Here is a 12189-nt window from a genome sequence, read left to right as displayed (position 1 = left end):
GCTGCATCTTGTCAGCCTCCCGAGTGTCAATCATGGACCCGGCGAATCCCGTACCGTTTTAAAACGCTATCAGTTGTGTTTCACGTGGGGCCAGTGTTACCCCCTCCACAGTTGGTGAATCGATCGAGGTTCGGCACAAGTTTCTGTCATGCAGGTCCATGGACTGGACTCTCTGCCGTCGGATTTACCGACAGCCTGGGGTTTCCCGACGTCGTGGGCCTGCCCCACAATGGGAAACGCCATTGACCAGTCGGCGAAATGGAGCATCCCGCCGGCGTGCTGAACCAGAAATCTGGCGTGGCGGGGCGGAGCATCCCGCCCCACGAATTCTGCGTTGGTGTCAACACTTAGGGCGGGATTCTCTGATTCGCTACGCCGAAATCACGAAACGCAATTGGGTGGAGACTCGCCTCCGATGCCCAAATTGCGAGAAGCATTTGTTTGATGCCAAATCGCGATGCTCCGGCACCCCGAAAGTGGTGTATATGTGTCGCTTGCTGCGTGGTGTTAAAGTACAGTAGGCATATATTTAGTGGGCCTGACATCCTATTCTCCGGGGCCTCCGAGATTCACCGCATCTATTGGGCTGAGTTCCCAACGGGGTGGTTCACTTGTGGTCTCAAATATCTTCAACCTGGCATTGTGGCTGCTTAGCGAGAGATAGAGGAGGTAGGACACAGAGTGGAGTGACAGCGGGCTGCCGTCCCGGACCCTGGTCCTGCTGGTCCTGCTGGCTGCGGTGGGGGAGCACCTGCAGGGGCCAGGGAAGGGGAAGAACAGGCCGAGCAGCTGGGGTGCCCACTCACAGGACTGGGGTTGTGCCCAGGCACTGACCACCATTACGACAGCCACCTTGCTGCACACCAAATGACCACCCACCCCGGCCCCTGCTTCTACCATAACACCGGCTGTCTGGGTGCGCCCACACCGATATCACAACCCCCAGCCACAGCGCGCCCGCCCTCGCCCCAAACGCCACGCCGAACCGGCCGCCACCCACCAGCGAATGAGGAGGAAGGGCAGGCCACTGCCGATGAGGAGGAGGCAGGGGAACGATGAGCATGTGGCCAAGGCAGGCAGGAAAGGCAGCACGACGTGTATGCCAGGGCCAATGCGCACAGGGCGCTCTGAGCACCTCCATGTTCACTGACAAGGAGGGCAGGGGTAGAGGGGGGTGCTGGCCATGTGTACGGACACCACTTCCCAAACCCACACCTCATCACTTCCCACACCGCCAAACCGCCCACTTGTATACCCCTTTGTTATACATATCTGCGATGCAACGAGCTGGGGGTCCTGGGTTGCCAGTAACAGCAGGTCTGGTCCATGGGATGGAGGATGATGACAACCCGCTCTGCACTGAGCTCTGGTGCTCTTCACCATATGAAAACGTGTGACTCAAGCCCATCGGTAGCATCTTCCACCTCTGTGATCCCTGCATGCGAGGTGACCAGTCCATCGCATGGTCCTGTCGGATCCCAGGGGTGGGGCTGCTGGGGCCGGTCTGGGCGCAGGGGTAGGGGGGTGGAAGGCTGAGGTGGGGAGCACGGTCCTCCCACAGTGTGTGTAGTGGTCCCCTGACCCCCACGCCCCCTGCCAGTGCCCACCAATCCACCCCTACACCCATCAGACAGAGCACCGAGGCAGATTGTAACGGTGGTAATAGGTTTTTATTGTGAACAAATACAAAGTCTGTGCTCTAACCGCTATAAGTAAACTGTGCCCTGCACCCGTGCCGACTAACTGGTGTCTAACTTTCTGGCCATAGGGGCCCCAACACTGCGCCTAGGTGGTTCCCCAGAAGGTACAGCAGGAGTGGAGGCGGCCTGCTGTGACTCCTGCTCTGTCACAAAGAACCGCTCTGGTCTCGACCAGGGTCCGCACGCACATAGCGACATAGATACATAGAAGATAGGAGCAGGAGGAGGCCTTTTGGCCCTTCGAGTCTGCTCCGTCATTCATCACCATCATGGCTGATCATCCAATTGAATAGACTAATCCTGCTTTCTCCCCATAACCTTTGATCTCATTCGCCCCAAGTGCTCTATCTAGCCGCCTCTTGAGTATATTCAATGCTTTAGCATCAACTACTTCCTGTGGTAATGAATTCCACAGGCTCACCACTGTTTGGGCGAAGAAATGTATCCTTATCTCTGTCCGAAATGGTTCACACTGAATCCTCAGGCTGTGACCCCTGGTTCTGGACACACCCATCATTGGGAACATCTTCCCTGCATCTAACATATCTAGTCCAGTTCAAAGTTTATAAGTTTCAATGAGATGCTGCCTCATTCTTCGGAACTCCCGCGAGAACAATCCTAACATTGTTCAAACAGGGGCTGGTTTAGCACAGTGGGCTAAATAGCTGGTTTGTAATGCAGAACAAGACCAGCAGCGCGGGTTCAATTCCTGTACCGGTCTCCCAAAACAGGCGCCGGAATGTGGCGACTCGGGGCTTTTCACAGTAACTTCATTGAAGCCTACTTGTGACAATAAGCGATTATTATTAACAGTAGTCAACCTCTCCTCATATGACAGTCCCGCCATCCCTGGAATCAGTTTGGTAAATCTTTGCTGCACTTGCCTGAGAGAAAGAACATCGTCCCTCAGAAAAGGAGACCAAAACTGCACAAATATTCTGGGTGTGTCCTCACCAAGGCCCTGTACAATTACAGCAACACATCGCTGCTTCTGTACTCAAAACCTCTCGCAATGAAGGACAAAATACCATTAGCCTTCTTTACCGCCTGCTGCACCTGCATGCTTACCTTCAGTGACTGGTGCAGAAGGACACCCAGGTCCCGCTGCACACTCCACTCTCCCAATTTACAACCATTCAGGTAGTTATCTGCCTTCCTGTTTTTGCTTCCAAAGTGAATAACCTCACACTTATCCAAATTATATGGCATCAGCCATTGATTTTTCCACTCGCCCAACCTGTCCAGATCATGGTGTAGGATCTTTGCACCGTTGTCACATTTCACCCTCCCACCCACCTTGGTACCATCTGAAACTTTGAGATGTTACACATTGTTCCCTCACCCAAATCATTAATATATATTGTGAATAGCTGGGGTCCCAGCACCGATCCCTGTGGCACTCCACTAGTTACTGCCTGCCAATTTGAAAAGGACCCATTAATTCCTACTCTTTGTTTCCTCTCTGCCAACCAGTTTTCTATCCACCTCAATACATTTCCCCCAACCCCATGCACTTTTGAAAATAATCTGTTATGTGTGTCTTTCTCAAACACCTTCTGAGTGTTCATAAAAACCACATCAACTGGCTCTCCCTTGTCAACTGTACTTGTTACATCTTCAAAGAATTCCAACCGATTTGTCAAGCATGATTCCCCTTCAGAAATCCATGCTGATTCTGACTGATCCTGCCACTGCTTTCTAAATGTTCCGCTATAAATTCCACGATAATGGATTCAAGCATTTTCCCCACTACCGATATACGGCTTACTGGTCTATAATTCCCTGTTTTCTCTCTACCTCCCTTTTTGAATATCGGAGTGATGTGAGCTACCCTCCAATCTGCAGGGACAGTTCCAGAGTCTATAGAATCCCGGAAGGTGACCACTAATGCATCCACTATTTCCAGAGCCACCTCCTTAAGCACTCTGGGCTGCAGATTCACAGGCCCTGGGGATTTATCCACCTTCAATCTCATCAATTTTCCCAGCACCTGGGGCTAAATTCTCCCGAAACGGCATGATGTCCGCCGACTGGCGCCCAAAACGGCGCCAATCAGACAGGCATCGCGCCGCCCCAAAGGTGCGGAATGCTCCGCATCTTTGGGGGCCGAGCCCCAACATTGAGGGGCTAGGCCGACGCCGGAGGAATGTCCGCCCCGCCAGCTGGCGGAAACGGCCTTTGTTGCCCCGCCAGCTGGCGCGGAAATGACATGTCGGGGCGGCGCATGCGCGGGAGCGTCAGCGGCCGCTGACAGTTTCCCACGCATGCGCAGTGGAGGGAGTCTCTTGCGCCTCCGCCATGGTGGAGCCCGTGGCGGAGGCAGAAGGGAAAGAGTCCCCCACGGCACAGGCCCGCCCGCGGATCGGTGGGCCCCGATCGCGGGCCAGGCCACCGTGGGGGCACCCCCCGGGGTCAGATCGCCCCGCGCCCCCCCCAGGACCCCGGAGCCCGCCCACGCCGTCTTGTCCCGCCGGGAAATAGGTGCTTTAATTTACGCCGGCAGGACAGGCAATTTATCGGCGGGACTTCGGCCCATCCTGGCCGGAGAATCGAGCGGGGGGGGGCCCGCCAACCGGCGCAATTCCCGCCACCGCCGAATTTCCGGTGCCGGAGACTTCGGCAACCGGCAGGGGCGGGATTCACGGCAGCCCCCGGCGATTCTCCGACCCGGCGGGGGGTCGGAGAATGACGCCCATTTCTCTACAAATATTGATCTCCCTCAGTTATTCCCTCTCACTAAATCTTTCATTCTCCAAATTTTCTGTTATCTTAGTTGTGGCCTCCTTTGTGAAGGCAGAATCAAAATAAGAATTCAATTGCTCAGCCATTTCTTTGTCTCTTATTATACATTCCCCTGTTTCTGTCTGTCGGGGGCCTACATTTGCCTTTATCAATCTCTTTCTCTTCACACATCGATAGAAACTCTAAATGTCAGTCTTTATTTTCCATACAAACTTACTTTTGTGTTGCATTTTCCCCTTCTTAACTAATCCCTCGCTCTTTTGTTGCTAAATTCTAAGCTGCTCCCAATTGTCAGACCTGTTATTTTTCTTGGCCAATCTGTATGCTTCTTCCTTGGATTGGATGCAATTTCTAATTTCCTTTGTAAACCATGGATTGGTCCTCTTATCCATTTGCTTTTGTACCAGACAGGAATGAACAGTTGCAGGTCCGCCATGCGTTACTTGAATATTTACCATTGCCTATCCACTGTCATCCTTTTAAGTAACGCTCATCAATCTATCAAGGCCAACTCAAGCCTCGTATCTTCATAGTTTCCTTCATTAAGATTCAGTACCCTAATCTCCGCATCTATTACTTCACTCTCCATCTTGATAAATAATTCTATCATGTTATGGTCGTTCTTCCCCAAGGGGTCTCGTACAGCCAGATTGGCAATTATTCCCTTCTCATTACACAGTACCCAGTCTAAGATGGGCTGCTCTCTAGTTGATTCCTCCACATATTGGTCAAGAAAACCATCCCGTATACACTCCAGGAATTCCTCCTCTATGGCATTGTGGCTAATTTGATTTGCCCAATCCATGTGTAGATTAAATCACCCACGATCACCGATATTCCCTTACTACGTGCACCTCTATTTTTGTGTTTAATGCCATTCCCAACATCACCACTGCAGTTTGGGGGTCTATATATGACAGCCACTCATGATTTTTGCCCTTGGTATTTCTCAACTCTACCCATACAGATTCCACATTGTCAGAGCTAATATCCTTTCTCACTATTGTGTTAATTCCCTCTTTAACCAGCAGTGCCACACCACCACATTTTCTTTTATGCCTGTCCTTCCTAAATACTGAAAACCCTGGGACATTCAGTTCTCATCCCTGGTAACCCTGCAGCCATGTCTCCGTAATCCCAATTATGTTGTACCCATTTGTATCTCTCTGTGCGATTAGTTCATCTACTTTATTGCATAAAATAAAATTATGAAGGGAATAGATAGGATAGATGCGGGCAGGTTGTTTCCACTGGCAGGTGAAAGCAGAACTAGGGGGCATAGCCTCAAAATAAGGGGAAGTAGATTTAGGACTGAGCTTAGGAGGAACTTCTCCACCAAAAGGGTTCTGAATCTATGGAATTCCTTGTCCAGTGAAGCAGTTGAGGCTCCTTTATTAAATGTTTTCAAGAGGCAGCACGGTGGCACAGTGGTTAGCACTGCTGCCTCACGGTGCCGAAGTTTTCATAGAATTTACAGTGCAGAAGGAGGCCATTCGGCCCATCGAGTCTGCACCGGCTCTTGGAAAGAGCACCCTATCCAAGGTCCACACCTCCACCCTATCCCCATAACCCAGTAACCCCACCCAACACTAAGGGCAATTTTGGACACTAAGGGCAATTTAGAATGGCCAATCCACCTAACCTGCACATCTTTGGACTGTGGGAGGAAACCGGAGCACCCGGAGGAAACCCACGCACACACGGGGAGGATGTGCAGATTCCGCACAGACAGTGACCCAAGCCGGAATCGAACCTGGGACCCTGGAGCTGTGAAGCAATTGTGCTATCCACAATGCTACCATGCTGCCCCGGTCCCAGGTTCGATCCCGGCCCTGAGTCACTGTCCGTGTGGAGTTTGCACATTCTCCTCGTGTTTGTGTGGGTTTAACCCCCACAACCCAAAGGTCTGCAGGGTAGGTGGATTGGCCACGCTAAATTGCCCCTTAATTGGAAAAATGAATTGGGTACTATAAAAATTTTTTTTTTTTTTTAATGTTTTCAAGGTAAAGATAGATAGTTTTTTGAAGAATAAAGGGATTAAGGGTTATGGTGTTTGGGCTGGAAAGTGGAGCTGAGTCCACAAAAGATCAGCCATGATCTCATTGAATGGTGGAGCAGGCTCGAGGGGCCAGATGGCCTACTCCTGCTCCTAGTTCTTATGTTCTTGTACTCCCGTGCCCAACCAGGTGCCTTGGGCTACTCGGTGGCCCAGATTCGCACTGTGCAGGCCCCACCCACGCATTCCAGCCCCGTCGGTGTCTTTGGTCCAGACACCCGTCCCTGTTGCCAGGGGTACCGTTGGCTGGTACTGCCCTCACTAGAGGCCACCGTCGTTGTGGCCCTGGCTGGACCCCGGTGGGTGGCTGCCGATTGGTTGGGGTGTCGCTGTGTAGAGCCAGGGCTGGCATGGGTGGCCAGCAAGATGGCCGTTGTAATGGCGGTCGGTGCTTGGGCACCATCCCAGTCCTGTGTGGGGGGTTCCCAGGCTGCTCGGCCCGCCCTCCCCCTCCCCCTGTGCTCCCCGGTCATGTCAGCGACCCCCCCCCCCCCCCCCACAGCCGAAGCATCGGGTGGCAGGCCTGCTGATGATATGCCGACTGTACTTTCAGGCCGCGCAGCGAGCGTTGCATTTAATCCAGTTTGGGGGTGCCGGAAAATCACGATTTGGCTTCAAACCGGCGTCTCCTGCAATTTTGGCGTTGGAAGCTAGTCTCCACCCAATCGTGCTTCCCGATTTGGACGTCAGCTAATGGAGAATCTACCCCCAGATTTCTGGTGCGACACGCTGCCAGGACTCGCTGTTTTGCCGGATGGCCAGATGGGGGGCTGGATTCTCTGACTGCCGATGCCCAAATCATGTCCCGCGATCGGCCTTGAATCTCTTTTTATGCCGAAATCGGGTCGGCGCCATTTTTCCGATGCTCCGCCCCCTCAAAAACTGCATGCCTGATGAGTACGCAGCACCCCGTTGGGACGACCTCAGGGCGTCACCTGAGGCCCCGTCCACGAGGCTCCACCCCTGATGGGCTGACTTCCCAATGACGCCTGTCGTGTGTCCTCTCAACTTTCGTAAAACTGGCGTGGCGCCTGCGGACTGTGTCCAGCACTGCCATAGTCGGGGGGGGGGGGGGGGGCTACTGGTGTGGGGTGGTCCGGGGTGGTGAGGGGGTTTATAAGGTGGCAGTTTTTGGCAGGCTGGGTCCACGCGCCGCGGCGCCATGTTGTATGTATGCGCTCACACGGACCCGGCCATTCTGTGTCCATATCTGAAGGTAAAGCTTGGGTATTTACGTGCTGCAGCTGCTGGCCCCCCAATAGGTGGAGCATCAGGGCGGGGCGGGTCAGACAATTTGTTCATAAGACCATATGCATCCTTCGGACATAGCCGCAGATTCGGAGAATCCAGCCCGGGGTTTCCCATTGTGAGGCAGCCCCATGCCGTCAGCAAACGGGCAGCATGGTAGCGCAGTGGCTAGCACTATGGTTTCACAGCACAGGGTCCCAGGTTCGATTCCCTGCTGGGTCACTGTCTGTGCGGAGTCTGCACATCCCCCCCGTGTGTGCGTGGGTTTCCTCTGGGTGCTCCGGTTTCTTCCCACAGTCCAAAGACGTGCAGGTTAGGTGGATTGGCCGTGAGAAATTGCCCTTAGCGTCCAAAAAAGGTTAGGAGGGGTTATTGGGTTACGGGGATAGGGTGGAAGTGAGGGCTTAAGTGGGTCGGTGCAGATTTGATGGGTCGAATGGCCTTCCTCTGCATTGTGTTCTATGTTCTCTGTTTTAATCCCCCGGGCTGCCGGCAAATTGGAGAATCCTGACGGCAGAGAAGTCACCCCAGGGTCTCTCACCTGGCTCCTCTCCACTCCCGGACGGAAGGTCCGAATCCCCGGGTCCTTGCCTTTTCCAGGCGGTCTTTGTCTCTCACTTAGCTGTTCTCCACTCCCGGAGGCCATGGACAACAGGGGGTGGACCATCTCCGTCTGGGACTGCACCACATCACGCTGCGACTGTGCCACCACCCTGTGGATCTGTGCCACATCGGCCAGTGACTGGGCCACCTACCTCTGGAATTGGGCCACCTCCCTCTACGTCTGCACCACGCCAGCCAGCGCCTGGGCAATTCCGCTGACATTCCCAGGCATGGCCCGCTGGGACAATGTCCAGGTGGCTTTGGCACTTGGCTGCCTGTGAGAGGGCAGCCCTGTCCTGAGCCTCGGCCAGCGCCTGCACAGAATGCCCGAGGCCCGGGGCACGCTGATCCATAGCCGAAACGCCGCCCCCCCAATGCCTCCACTACGGACGCCGCCCGTGTGGTGTCGGCCTGGCTGGCAGGCATGGGCAGCACCACACCCTGCTCCTTTCTGCACACGGATAGGCTCCTTCACATGCACCTGCAGGTGCTGGACGCTTGCCGTCATCCCCTCTTGTAGCCCCTGGCTGGGGGGAACTGGCTGTGCCATAGGCTGGGGATGAGGACGCCAGATTGACCGGCCCCATATCCAGCAGGTCCTTCAAGGCACAAGATGAAATTTATGATTCGACAGCAAGCCGAGGGGCATTGGGTGGGGTGAGGGAGTGTGGTGTTGAGGGGTAGGGGTGAGGGGGTGGGCGATGAGGGCTGGTGGTGGTGGTGAGAGGGTGAGGACGTGTGGGAAGAGGTTCGTGGGGGAGATAATTGTTGTGGGCAACCGCAACTCAACGAGATCTCACTTGCTCGCCGATCACTGCACTCCACCCCAGCACCATCCTTCCCTCTGAGCCACCGACAACATTCAGGGCACTATGCTCGGGCATGGTGAGGGTCCGCAGTGCTGCTGGTCCACCTCCAATCTTCTCCCGCTCCTGGCGGTCGTGCATGGTCCTCTTCTAGGCAGGGAAACACAAACAACAAAACCGTTAGACGGTCCCATGCAGGCAGCACAGGGCCTGGGTAGATTATGGCCTCGATAACCAGGGCACCCAGCCACGGCGGCTGGCATGAGGGGCAGGGTGGGGGTTCGGCTGTCTTTCGGGGTGGAGGGGCCCGGTTATGGGTGTGTGGGGGGCAGGGTTCGTGCCAGAGGAACCGAGCGAGCAGCTCACTCACCCTGGCCACCCTGAGGAGGTTGTGCATTTTCTTGCGGCACTGGATGGCAGTCCCGGCGACGTCGTCCAAGGCGCTGACCGCCTCTGCCACCTGCGCCCAGGCACGGCGAACGGCGGCGCCTGGCGGCCTTCCTCCCGTGCTGGGGCATAGGGTCATCCTTGTCTCCTCCACGGCGTCCAGGAAGGGGTCCAGCTCAGCGTCCCTGAACCATGGTGTTGCTCTTCTTCCAGCCATGTTGTAGGCAGAGATGGTGTGAGTGAGGGCAAGGACCGTTTAAGTGCGGCTGCGGCGTGTGAGCCTCATGAGTGCCAATCACGGACCCGACGAATCCGGCCTCGTTTTTCATGGAATTGATAGCGTTCCAAGTGGCAACGGAGCTGGTCCATTTTAAGTAGCTGAATTGGTGCAGGTGTTGCCCCGAATTTCTTTTCGTAAAATGCCACACATACTCCACTGGCATCACCACATAGCCTCAGAAATGGAGACTCCCTCCCAATATTTTTGAAATGTGAATGGATGTCATGACCAGCGATCTGTGTGTGTGGTGCTTGTGCATTTTTCAATTATTTCATGGGCTGTGGTTGCCATTCACCAATCATGAATTGCCCTTGAGAATGTGGTGGTCAACCACCTTCTGGAGTTGCTGCAGTCCGTGTGCAGTAGAAACCCCGCAGTGCTGTTCGGGAGGGTTTTCCAATGATTTTCATAGAATTTACAGTGCAGAAGGAGGCCATTCGGCCCATCGAGTCTGCACCGGCTCTTGGAAAGAGCACCCTACCCAAGGTCACCACCTCCACCCTATCCCCAGAACCCAGCAACCCCACCCAACACTAAGGGCAATTTTGGACACTAAGGGCAATTTATCATGGCCAATCCACCTAACCTGCACACCTTTGGACTGTGGGAGGAAACCGGAGCACCCGGAGGAAACCCACGCAGACACGGGGAGAACGTGCAGACTCCGCACAGACAGTGACCCAAGCCGGAATCGAACCTGGGACTCTGGAGCTGTGAAGCAATTGAGCTATCCACAATGCTACCGTGCTGCCCTAAATCTAAATACCCTTATTTTACACAATAACAGTGAAGGAACAGCAATATATTTCCAAGTGAGGGGAACTTGCAGCTGGTGGAGTTCCCGGACATCTGTTGCGTTTGTCTTCCGAGCTTTCAGAGGTCACAGGTTTTGAAGGTGCTTTCGAAGGAGGCTTAGTGAGTTGCTGCAGTACATCATGCAGATTATGCTCAGCGCTGCCAGTGTACACCACTTGTGGAGGGAGTAAAATGTTGAAGATGGTGCATGGTTTGCCAGCCCAGTCGGCTGCTTTGTCTCAGAACCACAGTCTCCTTACAGTGCTGAATGAGGCCATTCAGCCCATTTGGTCTGCACTGACCCTCTCAAAGAGCACCCTACCTAGGCCCAGTCCCCCACCGTATACCCGTAACCCCACCTTCCCTGCATATCTTTGGGCACAAAGGGGCAATTTAGCATGGCCAATCCACTTACACTGCACACAGGACTCATACTGGGCGTTTTGAGTATTGTTGCCGCTGCACTCATCCAGGCAACTGGATAATATTCTCTCACACTCCTGTCTTGTGCCTTGCAGATGGTGAACAGGCTTCACAGTGTTTGGGACGAGTTTCTCGCCTTAGAATTCCCAAGATCTGACCTGCTCTTCCAGCCACAGTATTTATATGGCAAGTGCTATGGGACAGGGTTTAGAGAACCCCAAGGTGTGTCATGGAGTTCACCTGACCCAAAGCTTTTAATAGATTGTGGTTTGTGGAGCACACGGCCCACTCTACAGGTGTGGTACAGCAGAAATCGCATAGTATTTTTTTTCATCAAAACAATGTTTATTCTATGAACTCAAGTTAACCGTTTTAAAACATACAGTGAACATCCGAGCAACCATCAATTCAAATACAACCCCCAAAGAATACAACACTAAGTAATCCTTACTTGCATTTTAAGATCCATAAGACATTAAAAAAAAACTTTTCACAGAAGCACATCAGGTTTAAATTCACTACTGAGAACAGTTCAACTCTAAATTCACCAAATGATCAAGAGACAGTCTTTACATGGGAGAGGGAACAACATTACACCTTTTGTGGCTGACTGCAGCTCCAGCACTAAAACAAAACCAAAAAAAAAACACAGACACACCCAAGCTTTTCTCAAAGTGAAACTAAAAACTGACAGACAGCCCAGCTCCACCCACACTGTGACACCACTGCAGTAACATAAGCAGACAAACATTTCTTAAAAGTGACATTCTCATGACACCTCCCCCCAAGAAATAAAAAAACCATCAACTTCAAGTTGGTTTCATTTTTCACCTTTTCACTATCCTTTAAGAAATGCACACAGGAAATATTATTTTTCGATTAAAAAAACAACACACGCAAACAGGTATGATAATATAGTCCATTTTTGTTGTTCTTCCTCCAACTGGAATCCCTGTCCATTGACAGTCTCTTTGAACAAGAAGGCCTCTGCATAATCCATCCATTACTCTATGCCTCGGCATGTCACTTTAAAGTCAGATACTTTAGTTTAATCTGATCACAGAGTCCCTTGTAATACTCCAACACAGGAGCATTGGTTATCACAGCTTTCAGGCAGTCAAATGCCTGTTGAAACTCCGCTGTTGAAAT

General features: G+C 53.0%; 1 protein-coding gene across 1 annotated transcript in view; it reads left to right on the top strand.

Moving 5' to 3' along the window:
- LOC140389468 (EEF1A lysine methyltransferase 3-like) overlaps positions 1-11197 on the top strand; it is a 37029-nt gene extending 25832 nt beyond the window's left edge. The window contains exon 4 of the mRNA XM_072473597.1: positions 11136-11197. Within this exon, the coding sequence (XP_072329698.1) occupies positions 11136-11197 (62 nt within the window). The remainder of the gene's footprint in view (positions 1-11135) is intronic.
- Positions 11198-12189: the final 992 nt, after the last annotated feature.

The sequence above is a fragment of the Scyliorhinus torazame genome, chromosome 14 (assembly GCF_047496885.1).
Source record: "Scyliorhinus torazame isolate Kashiwa2021f chromosome 14, sScyTor2.1, whole genome shotgun sequence".
NCBI classification, from domain to species: domain Eukaryota; kingdom Metazoa; phylum Chordata; class Chondrichthyes; order Carcharhiniformes; family Scyliorhinidae; genus Scyliorhinus; species Scyliorhinus torazame.
The sequence above is the reverse complement of the archived record's forward strand: the minus strand, read 5'-3'. Positions and strand labels throughout refer to the sequence as shown.